At 43.0% G+C, this 17174-nt stretch overlaps 1 protein-coding gene across 6 annotated transcripts in view; it reads right to left on the bottom strand.

Moving 5' to 3' along the window:
• Positions 1-5315: 5315 nt before the first annotated feature.
• The window catches only part of DYNC1I1 (dynein cytoplasmic 1 intermediate chain 1), a 187372-nt gene continuing 175513 nt past the window's right edge, over positions 5316-17174 (bottom strand). For all 6 annotated transcript variants that reach the window (XM_063151717.1, XM_063151753.1, XM_063151762.1 and 3 more), the window contains exon 17: positions 5316-6272. In XM_063151717.1, coding sequence (XP_063007787.1) covers positions 6162-6272 — 111 coding nt within the window. In that variant the 3' untranslated portion in view covers positions 5316-6161. The remainder of the gene's footprint in view (positions 6273-17174) is intronic.

The raw sequence follows: 17174 nt of genomic DNA, 5'->3' as shown, positions 1-17174 counted from the left end.
AGATGTCTGAGTGCAAAGTTGCACCTTCTCCCTGATCCAGGAGAGGAAATGCCTGGCCACTGGATGGGCTTGGTTGGCAGCTGCTTCCTCCTGGCTCATTCTGGAGAGGGACACCCAGGCTGCACCCACCAGAGCATGTTCCTCTGCTGCCTGACACTGAACCTCAGTGCTGCCAGGGCTTTGCAGCCAGGCACGAAGAGGAATTGGAGCTGGGTTATTGTAGGGCTTGCACAACTTCTTGGCTCCTGTGTTAAAGACCATTTGTTGCTTGGGTTCCACAAAACCAGTTTCTCTAGCTCCTGGTGCCCTCTCCTTCCCAGGCCTGGCAGTATATTTATGACTTTTTCTTTTTCCTGGGATGAAGGGCAGAGTTCCCATCCCAGGAACAAAGCTCAGGCACAGTTCTCCTATGGCAGATCCATCTCAGAAGGCCACAGCCTTCACCTTTGAGTAGGGCTGGACTGACACCCCCACCCATGGTGGCCTTTCCCTTTGCCATTAACTTTCCTGGAGGATTGTTCTCTCCTTCTGCCCACCTCTTCAGGGTCAGTAGACAGCAGAGGTAGATGCAGAAATGCTGACGAGCCAGTGGCTGCTTTGTTAACACGAAGCAGAGTTCAAAACATTCCAAATCATGCTGCAACTCTGCCCAGAGCTCTTGGGGAAGATCTGTGCCCACAGTCGGCTTCCTCCAGACACAAAAGGATGCATTCCTGCTCTGAAAAGCTTGCAGGCCAAGGAATTGTCAGATTGCCTTGCAAACAAACAAAATGCCCTGAGGACAATATTTGTCCTCTCTTGGTTTCTGGGTGAGTTATGCAAATGCATAAAAAGTAACCTCACTTGCTTCCTGCACTCCAGCTAACTCCCTGTGACAGCGCTTCTAGAAAAAAGAAATGGCCAAATACTGGTGATGTTAGCTGTCAGACTGAATGGGGAAGGAGTGTCCCTGAAGCAGGTACCCCGTGTTTGTGTTTCTCAGTCCAGCAGAAGCCAGGAGATGCTTTTCTGCCTGGTCCCTGGGGAATGGGTTGAGTTTAAGCTGACTTAATATTGACACTTTGCAGGGATGCTTTTGTAAGCAGACATACCACAGGCTTCAAAAATAAATTGGGCAGGTTTTTCTAAACCTGCTAAAAATACAAAACCTGACAAGCGGCTCTGCATCATCTTAGGAGGGGACAGCCTGCTTGGAATGACCTTGGCTTAGCCTCTGTGTGTGCATTCATGTCACGCTGCCTGCTGCTGAGATCCTCTCCAGTGGCACAAGGACAATCAGGAATCCTCCAGCTTTGCTGTTTAAACACTGCTGTGAAACTCAGACTGTTTTTGTTTAAATATTTGCTGGTTTTTGCATAAGCTAGAAGGCAATTTCCGGAGATCGTGATAATTTGTGAATTATTTAATGGTTGAGAATATACAAATCTCAAGATGTTTGTATTTGAAATGTCTCCAGAGACCTTCAAATACATCAAATAACACAGAAGCAGCCTGAGATGAAGTGGTTTCTTTAATGCCACGTGCCATGTGGTGATTTTGCTTTCTGCATGGTGGGCAGCAGATAACTCAGGCTGTGAGACTGGGCAGCCTCGCCCAGTGCTGAACCTGGGGATGTCATCAAAGTGTCTGCTGTCTTTCAGAGAGATGACATTTCAAGTGTAGTAATAATTTTAACTTCTCCTTGCCCTGTTCCTTATCACACCAGGAAGCAGTACTATTGCTTGCAAGATTCATTCTAGCTGCTGTAGGTTACATTGCCTGGCCTTCCTCACACCCCAGGCTGTGCAGACACTGTGTACCAGACATGGTGGTGTTACTTCAGAACTTTCTTTGCTTATGACTTTGAAGGAGAACTGGTCCTGTAAGCTTGGCAAGGACAGGTGGCTGCTCTATAGCACCCTTGGGCACTGAGTCCTGCCTTAGGAGAGTGTCCTTTGTCACTGGCCAATGGAGACCATCCCATTCCATGTGGGATGGATGCTGTTTTGCTCTGTGAGGGGTTTCCAGTCTTCTGCTTTGCATACTTTTTATCTACATTTGCTAAAACTCTTTGGAGCTTTTCCCACCTGTCTTGTGTAAAAGAACCTATTCCTAGTTGTTTCTTGTGTCCATAGCCCTAGAGATGCAGGCTGTCATTTGTAGTGTAAGGTGATGATATTCCAGGGCGTGGTAGGGGCTCTGATGTTTTCAGAAGTAGTAAATGTTTGGGGCATTGGTTTTGGGACTCAGAAAGAAACACCTTCCATCTTGATAAATTTCTTCTGGACTATTTGCTGAGTACCCTGTGGAAAAAGCTGCAGCTCTTGAATCATTGCATCCCAGTGCCATTTGTCCTGCCTGCTTTTTCTCTTTGAATAGGCTGCAGGTAATGCTGTGGAGTCTACTCTCAGCAGCAAAGACTTGCTCTGACAGCCTTTCCATGGAGATGTTTGTGGTGTTCCCAGACTTCAGAGGTAGCCTGTTTCACTTCCACCTTTCAAAGATCCACTTGGTCCAAGTGCTGTTATTTACACAATGGACCTGATATTCCAGCCCCATGCTGATCTTTGTGTGTCCTGGTCAAATTCCAGGTTGGCCAGTGCTGTGCACATGTTCTTTCAGTGTACCCTGGCTATCGCCTTCTTTCTCTGTTACACGGGGTGTCTTGACCAAAGTACATGTCATAAAGGTGAAGAGTCCTGCTTCACCTTTCAGCTAATGCCCCCAGCTCCCACCCCCAGTGCCACCTCTAATATATCCCCACGTCCTTTCACAGCTTTTTTCAGAACAAATCCCACATCCCTGGCCACATTCCTGTGCCTCTTGCCTGTGCTGGCATAGCTCTGATCCTTTGCACTCAAGTCAAGGGGGTCTCTGGACTTTCCTTCAACCAGTATAAGAGAGTTGTCCCTTGCACATGTACCTCACAGTCCTGTCCTCCATGCTAAACCTCAATTTAGCCTCTTCTTGCCACTTGCCTACTTCTGCTGTACTTGGGTTTTCTTTTTCTCACCTCTGTGGTTCAGATGTGCTCTCCAGCTCAGTCTGAGCACACAGTTAGTGCTTCACAGAAAGCTCACTTGCAATGGTCCTAAAAAAGCCAGGCTGTCTTCTGACCCATTCCATACCCAGAGCAGTCATGGCAGCATCCTGGCAGTGCTAGAGCATAGGACATTATGTTCTTTATGTTCTTCCTTCTATTCTCTGGATGTTTGTAGGCGAAAGAGACAGGAGAAAATTATTTCTTTTTTGGTGAAATTAAAGGATAAGTTTGTATTTATTTCCCTACTGGGCAGATTCTGAGTAACATTTTGTCATATGGGCTGTTTTAGAAAGCCAGTGAAATGCAGCTATTTTTTTAGCAGCAGGAAAATCAAACAAACAAGAACTGTGGGAGATTCCTGGAAGGGCAGCAACAAGGGCAGGTCAGAAACTTCACTGCAGGATAATCATGAGCAGCAGAAGGGAAGTAAATGCTTCTTGTTCTTGGGTGCTTTTCCATCTGCTTCAGCTGCGTGAAATGGTTCTTTCACGTTATTGCTCTGAATCTACAAACCTGGTGATTTCTGTGGAAAATCAGATCTTTCCCTTGTTCCCTCTGTGTACTGTTGAACCCCACACACCACAGAAAAAAAAAGGAAAGAAAAACTTCAAAAATGGACTTTGGTCATACTGATTTGCACACAGCAGCAATTGTTGAAGGTCCTATGAGGCTGCTCTTAAAACCTTTTCAGAAGCTATTAATGCTATAAAGGAGGGAGAACTTGGACATGAACATGCAGAGCCCCCCTTAGGTTCCAAAAGCTGAACGGTAATATGGAAAAAGTAGCAGCAAATTTGCCACCTGTTCCCACTGCACTGATTATGATGAGTGGGAGACAACATCGGCTGCATATCCTTCCTGTAACACCACAGGCACTCTCAGGTGATGCCCTCACACTTTGCAATGTGCAGCTACTCCACAGGGTGGAAGGGTGGTGGGTTCCCGCCTGTGCCTCCCTCGAGGGCAGTACTTTGCTGTGTATCCATCCACCTGTGCATGTTCCTGGTCTGGTGACCCACTGAGAACCAAGAGTACCTCCCCCTCTTCCACTCTGCACCACATCTGCCTCATCCATGTACACAGACAACACTTATGGTTTCTGAAAAGAAAACAGGGCAAAAACGGGGAAAAACCCCCAGAGATGATATCTAAACTGCTCCTCTACAGTCATTTCACCTGGCTGTTTGTTAGCATTCACCTTTAAGCTACAGAATTGCTGCAAGTGCTACACTGGTTCTTCAGGACAACTCCCAAAGCACCCAGGGGAGCAGCAGGAACAAAAAGTTCTCTAACACATGGCTCCAACCTCAGGGTCCCACCCGAAAATGACTGATAAATCTCTGCTGTGTACTAGGCCTTCTGGGAGAAGATGGTCCCCACAGCCCAGTGGCAGGACACTTCCATGGGCTCTGGGAGATAGTTGCAGGTTCCACCATGAAGATGAAAGTAGCCCATGCACTCTCACAGGGAGGTGCCTCTAACCATCAAGAAGACAAGGGAAATGCAGCTTTTCCAAAGGATTCATTTTGTCAGCCTACTCTGGCTTTAGCAGTGCAGACTTCCCAGTGCTTGGGCCATAGCCCCAAACAACATCAGATGTGTTCATTCCTCAACATGACTGCCCAAAGATGAGATGTGGCAACAAGATGAGAAACCTAACGTACAAGATCTTTCTTGTCAAACTTGCAGGGTTTCTTGCTAAAATGGTTTACCTCCATGCCCCTAAATGTGAACCACTGCTAAACCCAGATGTCAGAGCTGAACTCTGGCTCAGCAGAGTGTTTTGATATGGATGTGTCAAACATCCTCACCACCAACATCCATCTGGGCCACAGCACTCAATGGAGACCAGTCTGCACTCCGTTTCTTTGCTCAAGCCACAAGAGATTGTCATAAAGGAGCTTGTTCCTCTCTCCCCTGTCCCAGCCTGTCTCTCAAGACAGTCTAAGGAGGCCTTATCTCTCCTGCTCCTTTTCTTTCAGCACATATGGCAGCATGCTGCTGCTCTGTGTGTGATGTGTGTGCAGGTAAGCATGGAGGGAAAATAAAAATTAGCCCAGAAGCTGACATGCAAAGCTTAGTGCTTGCCCATGGAAAATTTGTATCAGGGTCTGATCCACGCAGGTCCATTACTGGGCAGTTCCAATAGTGAAGGGACTATCTATCTATTTACAGAGGAGCTACATGAGTTTTCTGTGCATCAGGGCAGTCACATTTACCCAGTGCCTCACCAGTGACTGGTAATGAACATGCTGAGCACTGCTGGCAAAGAAAGATCAACCACACTGCAACAGAACAGGCCTGATACATTTTATTGGCAATACTGGTGTCATACTTGGGAACCACAACCCTCTGTCAGACTATTAGTGTTAACTTGCATGACAAGTATCAGTGACCAACTGTATCTGAAATATAGTTAAAGTGCCTAGAAATAATAGGCATCTTAAAAAAAAAAAGGAAAGGGAACTCATTCCATCCACTCAAGCCAACCTGTATAGATCTTACATCTTAAGCACAACTGATGTACTGTAATTGTTACGTGGACTTTAATGTAACCTCTACAGCAGCACACAGACAATGCAGTTCTCTCATTATGCACATGCTTTAGGATCGTTTATTTTAATGCTTTCAAATAAATATGTTCCATGCAGCACACCGCAATAAATAAGGAGCAGCAACTTTCATATAGTACATCCATTCATAATGTAAGTCACCATGTGATACACCACATCTAAAGCCTTTGGCCCAGTCCCATACAGTGAAGCACACCACATCTGCACATAATCATATCTGGCTTCATATGGATTTAATAGGACTATGCCAGAAGGGCAATGTGAGCACAAGTTTAACCAGGGGTTCCTAGCTATTAAATACAGCTACTAAGTAGTTAAAAGGCAACAACTAAACCCATAAAGGGTTGATTTGTCTTTTCTTTCTTACTTTTCAGACAGAAATATAAAGTATGAAAATGCTCTGGATATTTTCAGCCTTGTGTAAAGCAGTGTGATTAACATGGAATGCTTTGAGCAATACTGGCATGTACACTGGCATCAAAAGCCACAGCAGGACTGATGTGACACCGAGCACTGGCGCACCCGTGGGGGGAAGCTGCAGCTCTGGCGGCGCTGCTCCTCTCCCTCTACGCCGAGAGCTCCACCGCCCCCTCCTCCTCGCTGTCGGCTCGGTTGGCACGGATCTCCACCAAGGTCCGGGCAAAGCGCGTCCACTCATCGTTGTGTGGCACGGCCAGCTGCAGGACAAACCAGCAAGAGTGAATTCAGATACTGGCACTGCAGGACAAACAAGCGAGAATGAATTCAGACACTGGCACTGCAGGACAAACCAGCGAGAATGAATTCAGACACGGCCAGCTGCAGGACAAACCAGCGAGAATGAATTCAGACATGGCCAGCTGCAGGACAAACCAGTGAGAGTGAATTCAGACACTGGCACTGCAGGACAAACCAGCGAGAATGAATTCAGACACTGGCACTGCAGGACAAACCAGCGAGAATGAATTCAGACACTGGCACTGCAGGACAAACCAGCAAGAATGAATTCAGACACTGGCACTGCGGGACAAACCAGCGAGAATGAATTCAGACACTGGCACTGCGGGACAAACCAGCGAGAATGAATTCAGACACTGGCACTGCGGGACAAACCAGTGAGAATGAATTCAGACATGGCCAGCTGCAGGACAAACCAGCGAGAATGAATTCAGACACTGGCACTGCAGGACAAACCAGCGAGAATGAATTCAGACACTGGCACTGCGGGACAAACCAGCGAGAATGAATTCAGACATGGCCAGCTGCAGGACAAACCAGTGAGAGTGAATTCAGACACTGGCACTGCAGGACAAACCAGCGAGAATGAATTCAGACACTGGCACTGCAGGACAAACCAGCGAGAATGAATTCAGACACTGGCACTGCGGGACTGGTTCTCGCCCTGGCCCAAAACTGAGGCACCTCCTTTGAGGAGAGCTCCTACTGCAATCAGCAGGGCTGTGCACAGTGAAGCAACACGGCATGAGCCTCACCAACCCGCTGGGGATGGCAACTGTGGCCAGGTTCACATGGCACACCCGGCAGTTTCCTATTCAATGAGCCTTTAGTCAGTGGCAGAGAAGATAAAAGGCGTTATCTGCTTGCTTTTGTGGTCTTGCTGCAAAATCTAGCCTTTGGTTAAAATGTTTCAGATTTTCCCAACTAGAGTAAGACATTGATCTCTACATGTACACACACGTATGTTTCACTTTACACACACAAGCTGGCCATTGGCAGTCAGCAAGCCTGTGCCCAAGTGTAATTGTTTGCAGGACCCAGGTCAGTGTGCACAAGGTAACAGAGCTTTTAAAACACTCTGTTGAAACTATTTTGCTGAAGTTCATTAAAGCTCTAAGTAGTAAAATAAATATATTGTGTTACTTTAGTTACCCTCCTCTATGTTAAGGAATTCACAGTTACAGGAAATGCATTACAATGGAAATGTTATACAAACTGGATACTGCATTACTTGTCTGATTTTTTTATATCATCATGCAAGATCCATTTCCATTTAATACCATTGATGTTTCTAATGAAGAGCTCTTGAGCATTAGGCTTCAAGAGCGACATATAAACTAAATAGCTGAACTTCCAGACAAAATGCTTTAGTGCTATGGCAAAATAATACTGCAGTCATTTCCAGCTGGATCCAATACTACAATTTCTGGAAGATAATGCAAGCTGGGATTGAGATAATTAAAAAGCAAAAAAAAAAACCAAAACGAAACACCAAAACAAAACAAGCACTTTTCTCAACTTTGTTTTCATTAAGCCAAATTCCAGAAAACAGCAACAAGCATCCACATGATCCTTGCAAGTTTTTACTGCCCTCCTGAAGCGCTGTGATCACGTCCTGCATATAACACAAAAGAATAACTGTTTCAAGACATTACACACTGCTTGGTACTGAAGAAGTCAACTGTTTTGGAAACTATAATAAACTGCTGTCCACCTTAGCAAATGGATGCCTTTGGACTGAAGAATGGGTATAACCATAGCTAATCCAGTCTGTACTACCCAGTATTCAATCTGAACCGATTTAAATATTTTAATACACCACAAGGAGTGCCAAGCAGATGGTCAGCTAACCGTGTCCACGTGGCACTAGTAGATCATAGGCATATCACAGGCATATCATGAGGCATATGGTACTGGAAAACAGTCAAATTACTCTCTTCTCATTCCATCTTGACTGGATGCACAGAATTGGAGACTAAGAAAAGGACATGACCGACTGGGGAAATGTCCAAGACCACCTGTGTGTGGAAGCTCCACATACACTGCTGCAAGTGTTAATTATAAGGACAAGAATTTGCAATACAAGATCTAAACATCTCGATATCTCACTGCTCATTATCAGGTTTTTTTTTTTTCAATTAGTTGTTCTCTGACTTTGTCTCTACATCCAGTCTTCTGTGGAAAACACAGTGTGTTTTTAATGCTTCCCATGTATTATACATGTATTATACATGTGTATAAGTGACTGAGTTACATTATGAAGGGCTGGTGTGCAAGTTTGGGGTTTGAAACACCAAATATAGTACAGTTAGCATTAGCTCAGGCTACAGACTGAGAAATGCAACCTGTGAAAAACCCATGTCAGCCCAGTTAATATAGGTATTGTTGCAGTCTCTGGGTTTTCCATTCTTTGTCTTCCACTTCTGGCATTTTCTCCTTTACTTCTCCCAGGAATGGAGACCAGAGTTCCAAGAGTAAATCATTTTAGACAGCTGCCTCTCACGCTCACATACACAGATGTGGATCAGGGATGGCCTATATTTGAAAGACCGCTCTGTTCTTTCAAAATCCTTCAGCAGAAGGAACTGTGGCACCAGAAGAGAGGTCAGTGCACCAGCTCAGGAGTACCTGTGGCACGTTTGGCCACAGCCACACACCTAGACTGGCTTCTGTGTAGTAGGAAGGGACAGTGAAGAGATCCTGCTATCAGAGATGGAACCAAAACCAGCTGTGCAACCATCTCCCTGTTGTTACTACATCTCCTAAAAGATTTCAATTCTTCTGATGTGTACAGCACTTCTATTTGTCAAACTCATGAATGAAATGACTCTTACTGATTTCAAGTAGAAAAATCTTTTAAGTGGAGCAATATCCTAGGCAAAGGACTTTCTGAATTTAATAAAGCATCACTGCTCCTTGTCTTCTAGTCTTTAACAGCATTACAATGTATTAAGTTGCTGAAAAAGAAAATATGTTTTTCTAAAGAAAAAAATTAAATATATTTATGCCATTGAGATTATTTAATTGCCTTTACTCCATGCATGGCCACAGACAAATAAAATCAAAGTCCAGGCTATTAAAATAACTTGGTATCTCAAACTTGAAGAATCTCCCCAGGATGTGTGCATTACATGTGTTATTTTTAGCTGACAGTATTAGCAATGTCTGGGCCATTTCTAGTGACTCCGTTCACAAAGCAATTAATGACCAAAGTCAATACCTTTAGCATAGAGGAAAAAATATTCAACGCTCACATGCCACCTAATTCCTTACAACTTCATCTTATTTTACCTTATTCAATCTCATGCACTGCATCATGCTTTCAACAAGAGGCCAACCCTGCTAACAGACTGTCAGTAAAATAAACCTCTCTAATATAAATTCTTCAGGGATGCAGAGGGAAACCTTGGCAATAGTAAAGTCAAAGGAAAAATTGTCTTTTATCCTCCAAGTCCATTCTTTCTGAAAAGGCCCCAATACTAAACCACAACAGTTATACAGGAAAAGACCACAAATAAAAACAAAAGTATCCACAAACTCCAATTCAAATTCTTCTCTGGGTTAATGCTCCCCTTCCAGTCATTTTCCATTCAAGCTCCTTCATCTGGGCACATTATCACCCACAAGTGCTGGAGACCTGAGTCTATCTGTGGGATCTCCCTCTCAGCTTTTCTGCACAAGTTCTTCCTGCAAATACCAGGGCAGAGGAAGAAGAAATGAGGAGTTACTCCATGGAGGAAGGGCAGAGGTTTAGAGCTATCTGGGTGTTCCTCAATCATGTGATAATTCTTCTGTCCACTTCCAGTTACTACAAAGCAGCATGTGTTAACTTTCATATCATGATGTTGATGCAGGGTAGAAATGTTCACCAAAGAATAATAATATAATAATTTATTTGGGCCAGAATATTTGAATGAACTGATGCTAAGGTATGGAGCAGAACAAGAACATAAAAGCTATTAAGTGTTTTCCTCTGATCCTTTTACAGTGAAAGGCAAATGCTACCCACACCTAATTAATTGACTGAATTACTCACGTTGCTTCAGCTGTAACATCATGGTACCTTTAGGTTGCACCAGATAGTAATTCTAATGGGGAAAACCAGTATTATCTATGAAAAATGGCTGCCAGGATCTTCCTGACAAGCACCTGTCCTTGTCTTACTCATGTATCACCATTCTACATGATTTATCCAGTACAAAACCAAACTGTGTCTCTCAGAGCTCTTGAACCTTCTGAAGCTTCTGTTTCTTGGGAGATGACTCTAGCCAAGCACTTCACTTACCTGTCAGCTTTCCTGCCTGAAAAGGTGCCCCGCTCCCTGCTAGGACTGACCAAGAAGATGCTTTATGTGCATTGGTAGGGATGCAACAGAGTGCCCCGTCCCTGAGGCTCACCAGGGAGCACAGGCAGCACCAGGCATGTGAACTTCACCAAAACCAGCCTCCTCCACCTCCTCCTGAAGCCAGAGACCTCCTCTGTGTGCAGATCCTCCAATCCATACAGCAGAGATTTGCAAACACAAGCTGTATTTCTATGTTTTCCCAGAAACTGTGCAATTAGCAGCTTCACTGAACACTACTACTCTGAAACCTGTGACAGAACTCAGGAAGAGGAGATGCTCTGACCAGACATCTCTCAATGCTGTCAGAGCTCTGAGACAATCCCAGCAAGCAAGAAAGGATCAAAAAAATAGTGCATAAAAGTACAAATCAACATAAATTTCCTTTTCAGATAAATTAACACCTTCTAGAACATTTGTCTCTAAAGTTAGGGAAAAGGAAAGAAAAGGAAAAGGAGAAAAGGAAAGAAGCAGAGGAGAGAAAAAAAGGACAGATTTTGAGACAAAACTCCCAAATCTTTGAATGTGGCTTTTAAAGGAATCTATCCAGATGGTTGAAACAAGATATTGCAAGGTATTTCAAGAGTTTTGTATATTTCCCTCCTATCCATCTTTTTTATGGCTGAGAGTGTTTCAGCTGAATTTGTCCAAATCCCTGTATAGCTTCAGTTTCCCCAAAAAAACCACTTTCCAGCCAATGAATTATTCATTGAGGATATTTCACTTTATTTCTGGCTCCTTGCCTTTCCTGAAGCCTCTAAATCTTTGGGATGGGAGTGGACAAACTCTTCCTGTCTTCATCCCTCTAAGCTCTTGTCCATCACAGCTCTCCTTTGAGGGCAGTGGACTCTGCTGAGAAGGAATCAAAATGCAATTTCTGCAGCAGCAGCCACCTCCACTTCAGAGGAACCAGTGTCCCAGAAGCTCAAAGGGAGCACAGCTGTCTGTGTTGAACCTGCTCCATTTCCTTTTAATGACTGTACCTCATGGGTGTATTTCCCTGTCACTGAGACACTAGCTCATAACCTGCAGCTCTGATCACTGGTGAAATTATTGTGTGATCCCAGTCACCACTTAAGCAGTCACTCTTTTTTTTGGCATCACCTAGAGCTCAGAAGCCTCAAGGCAAAAGCAGCCATGGGAAGAACCTCCTCAGCATTGTCAGTGACCGCGAGGTTGCTGTGAAGGGGCAAAGTTCTCCAACCAGCATGGCCTGTAACGCCTCTGACCCACACATCCCATGGACACAGGTGTAGGTGGAGAACCTGACAAGGAGCAGCCAAGCCAGGGCTCACAAGATGTGCCAGAGCCTGTGGTTGCAGCGGCCCCGCCGCCCTGTGCCACACGCTGTTTCCAATTACACGCGTGCAGACGAGCCGGCATGGTGGTCCCAGATACACTCCAAGGGTGACGGGAGTTCCCCGTTCAAAAATCTGTGACCCATTCCAACACATCAAGGAAGCACAATGCTTTCTTATTTTTGTGTTAAGAACAAGCTTGTTCTGATCTAAATTGATGGCTTTCTTCTAGCTAATCACTGTGCTCCAAAAGGTCAGACATGTTCTGATTAACACGCATCTTTTGTTAGTTACATTTGAGTTTGTTACTGTTTGGAGGCAAAGGGTGATCTTATTTTAGACAATATTGTTTACTTGTCTCTGCTTCCACAGAGCTGTATATGCCATAAAATCTCATATCTAGCAGGGAAAATAAAAACTATATAAAAATTGATGTTCCAAAATAGCCTGTAGCTATTACAATTTTTTAGAAGTGCAAGTTAAACACTCTTTGAAGAGATAGCTAATTAAAACTTAAAAAATACTCAGATTAATCTGAGTTTGTGGCAAGTCTGGTGAACTAGTGACTAAAATCTCAGACTTCACACTAAGTTATTTGTGTATATGGCTTATCACCATTTTAATATTCCTTCAATACAATTTAACAGCATCATCAAATAAACACAGCTTCAGGCAAATGTAGTTTTAGCTGTATTTTCTCTGAGCAAAATTTTCATCAACCTATACTGTCCGTATCTCTAAGTGCTGAAAAGAAATCTGCTGCAAATACTTCGACCAATGGATTAACATCTGAATGAAGTTCTGACATTGTAGGTAAAAATGTGTTTCATGATGATAAACTATGTCTACTTGAACTTGATGATTTCTAAAAAGTAGAACAATCACTTGCAGAATGAGGATCGCAATGCAAACAACAATGAACAATTATAGTTCCCCTTTCAGAACTGATCCTATCCTTTGGAGTTCAACAGATGTTTTGTCACTATTATTGAGGTGAAAACAGATATGAAAATGTAAATATTAAATATCTTAATACACACATAGAGCAGGCAGGAATGCACCTATTCTGGCCCTGGTCTTCCCTCCCAGAATCAGTTACAGGCTGCCTTTGATATTTTTCTCAACCTATATGGATATTTTATTTCCTGAAAAAGCCTATATTTTTTCAGGCAACACCCTATGCCACACACATGGATGGAAACAAAGTGGGAGGTAATATGCAGTGAAATGGCCACCAAAGTAACCAAGAGCACCCTCTCCACATAACTAAAGTACCACTGTATTTAACTCTTGGGAGAGCTGAGCATCACTGCTAACAATGGATGAAACCACTGGCAGGAACTCAAACCCCACATACTGCATGCAGATGATTTTAATAAGATACAGTGTTTAGACCACAAAGGATACACTCAAGAGTAGCTCTATATATATTTGTTTACTTAATTGAAGGGGTGGAATACCATAGGCAACCTAAATACTGCATTTATTCTATGCACAGCAGTCAGTCTAGTGTCACAGACACAATATACACCACTCTTCTATGAAGTTAATTACTTAACCCTCATCTAGATTAATGTCTGTTGTGATTTATTTCTTTGCAATTCACCAGCAGGGTCTGATTTAACTAGTGCTGCCTTAGTAAAAAAAAAAAAAAGACAAAATATTAGCTTATATCAAAACCCCCCAACTTAAACAAAAACGGAATCAATTTTCAGCAAACTCTGACTTTTTTCTTCTAAGAACAGTAACTTCTGAATTGTTACACAATTGATACTAAATTATGTTTTGAATACCAAGATAACAACAGTGTTATTTTAATAATTTATATATAATGTGCAAAGATATGGTGTACAAAGGGCCTACATAGGAACTGAACATTTGAATGCTCATTAATTCTTTTCCAAACTTAGTACTCTTTGTCTGCATCAGTCATCTTGATGCCAGTCTAACAGGAGCACAAAATAAAACAAGGCCTGTAAATTATACATACATGACACATAAATGCATGTTAACAGAACATTAAGACTGCAGACTGTAACACTTCAAAGATAGGAAATGTCAGAGTTAAGACTAACTCCCTCAATTTAAGCATGTTATTAATTTTGTGTTATGGTACTGTCTTTAATCTTTAAAAAAAAAGAAAAAAAAAAGAAGTAAGAAACAACAAAACCTGTGCTAGAAGCAAACACCAATTATGGAAAACTTCAGTCTGAAGAATTACAACTTGATAGGGCATACAGAAAAGAAAACAAGGAAGTGGGAAGTATCTTTAATTGTAGACAACGCTACAGTTCCACCTCCAAAACCAGAGTTGGCTTAGGCTCTTCTGAGTTTACCAGGAATGATGTCCAAGCTATCAAACAGATTTTGCCTCCCTCAACTAACGTATCAAAATGCTGCACTTGGTGTCAACTACGAAGGATAAAACATTCAGTAATCATCAGTCAGCCTGAAAGAATGGACTTCAAACTGAAATTTCAAAAACTTTTATTTCCTTAAATCACCTCTTATTTTTAAAATACTGCGGCTGACTACAAGTTTATAGCTTGTTCTTAAGCCTACTGCTTTCACCAGTCATATTGGGAGGAGCCTCTCTTACGCATCTCCCTCAAGGGATACTTTCAGTGGCAGAGAGTATTGACCTGTAAGACCTTAGAAACAAAAGAGGGAATCAGCACAAAGAGCAGAAAGAGCATCTTCCATGCTTGAGGAAAGCTCACAATTCTGCTTCAACAGAGGTGGTGCCCTAAGCAACAAAGTTCTTGCAGTTCCTGCCATTCCATTTCTTCTGTAATGCCACCAATTTACAGGTGGATTGACAAAAACAGTGAGGCATGCTGCCTGCCCTCACCTCCCATAGGGATCTCAGCCCTGCTCCAATTGTCATTTCTTAAAGTCAGTGAAAAGTCCTGGAATTTTTTAAATGCGTTTCAGGACATTTAACATTTGGACCTAAGGCATCAGGATTCCTCCTCTACCAAATTCTGCTATCAGTTGTCATCATTGCCCAAGAAAGCCTAGAAACACTAAATGAACTGAACTAGAAGGTAAGGAGCCCTCGACTGTAAAGGACTTCTGCCACAGCTGGCAAATGGACTCTCACCGCAGCAGCTTATAAACTGCTCAAAGATTTTAGGCAGCAGGAGACTTGATGCCTTCTCTGAGATTTTGTACGCATCCTGTTATCTGCAAGAGCTCGTCCATCATGAAATAGCAGTGAGTTTTAATTTGTTGCTTCTTTTTTTTTTTTCCATTTCAGACACAGAATCTTCCATCACTTTAGGCACTGCAGTATAGATTTCACATTTAAATTACACACAGAATATTGAATTTTAGCTGCAAAATAGGATGTATGAAGGCCAGAGTTATCCTCAGTTGATATTTTAACTGTTACTTTCCAAGTCACGAGTTAAGTATTTTTTATATGTTCAAAATACAGACCATTCTGCAACCCATAAAGATTGAAAACATAGTTAAGGATTCTCAAAATGAAAACTGCTACTGGATGTGACAGGTTGAAACCACAGAAGCCCCCTGAAAAAAAAATTAATTATACAAAACATCTCTTGTCTCAGAAGTGTTCTAACACCACAATGACAAGTCATGGATTTCTATGAAATTTGCAAATTGCTGCGCACAAACTGAGCTTAAACTAAATTTCATACTTGGCAATTCTCCTCTTCCATACTCTCTGTTACTTAAAGCTATGGACATTTTTCAGTACCATTTCTTTTTACATCAGAAAGGGGGTAAAAAATTTCAGAGAAAATGCCACCCAATAGACTAACTAGATATTTAAAATACATACTCTGTGACACAGCTAACATGCACTGACTACAGCTGTGGTCCCCCATGGTGCTCCACAATACAAGGTTAGGACAGGGGCAAACCAGCTAAAGCTGTCTCAGCTACAGCTACCACAGAAAGCCTGGACCATGATTCTCTTTCTCACTAAGCCTCTTGACAAGTTTTCAGGAGAAGCAGTAACTGAGGAACTAGAAGTGAAGCCTGAGTAGTATGGGTATGTCCCATCTGGGCTTCCCTTTGCTCTTTTTCTCTTGCCCTTTACAGCACTTCCCAGCTCAGCAGGAAAACACCAGCAGGAAGACTGTCACACAGAGCTCTCCCTTCTCCCCCTCCTGCAGGCTGCACTGTGCAGAAAGGGAATGATCTCTTACAGATTCTCTTCTGCTGCTCTCATCACTTCGTTATCTGAGTGCCTTCCAATAGTGTATTAAGCTACATGATTAACTCCTGTCACATGTGGCTTGTTCTCTCTGATCCTCTCTGCAGGGGGAGGATCTGGGCCTTTGCAAAGGAAAAGGAAACATAAGTCAGCTTTAAAAGTAGTGTGCAAATGAATAAAAAGGACTAGGGCCAGAGTTTTGTTGGTTGGTTGACTAGGTTTCTTAAGGTTTTTATTTCATATGATGAGAAGCTGAATAATTCTTCTAAAAGATATTTGTATCATTGGAAACTCCTGTCTTTTTACCCCATGAAATTCACTGGGGAGCTACTAAGCTGTCTCTGGAGAACTGCTGAAATATTTCATCATAAGCAAGTGGAAGCTAAGAATAAAGAATCAAATGAATTTTTAAGATGACCATTTAAAACCCCCACCCTTTCTGCCTGTTTTCACTAATACCTATTTAATTCCCCTGCCTAATCAACAAACGAGAAAAAGAGATACTTTCATAAAAAATCTGACATTTCCTCCTTTAATTCTAACAAGTAACGTTCAGACAGTAAAATGGAAGTTGAATTTCATGGTCATTTATCCAGAGAGAGAAACAGAAGAAACTGTTGTTGTCAGGATCAACCAAACATCTGGGCTTGGGCAGGAGAGTGACCCTGTCCAGCAGGTGTGACCCAGGTCTGCATCACACACAAGCACATCACAAAATCCTGGGGACAGGCTCCACTGTGAGAGGATGTTTGTCCCACTGTCTCCACCTGCTCTGGGACTTCAGCCTTCTGATAGTTAAAAATATTCTTCTAATTTTTGACCCAAATGAATACAGGGCCAGCTTGCAGCCACGTGTGCTGGTGGCAGCATGTCCCCAGCTCCACTGGTCTCCTCCTCTGGCTCCAGGCACTCTGCAAGGACATGGAACATCTATACTGCCACCAGGCTCATGCTTCCCTGGCTTAGTCACACCAAGCTCTTCTGTCCCTTTCTACAGGCTGCTCTCCTCACCCCATAACCCACATCCATATCCCTC

This window comes from Melospiza melodia, chromosome 1, assembly GCF_035770615.1.
Source record: "Melospiza melodia melodia isolate bMelMel2 chromosome 1, bMelMel2.pri, whole genome shotgun sequence".
In the NCBI taxonomy this organism is placed as follows: domain Eukaryota; kingdom Metazoa; phylum Chordata; class Aves; order Passeriformes; family Passerellidae; genus Melospiza; species Melospiza melodia.
This window is presented reverse-complemented; position numbering and strand designations above follow the sequence as displayed.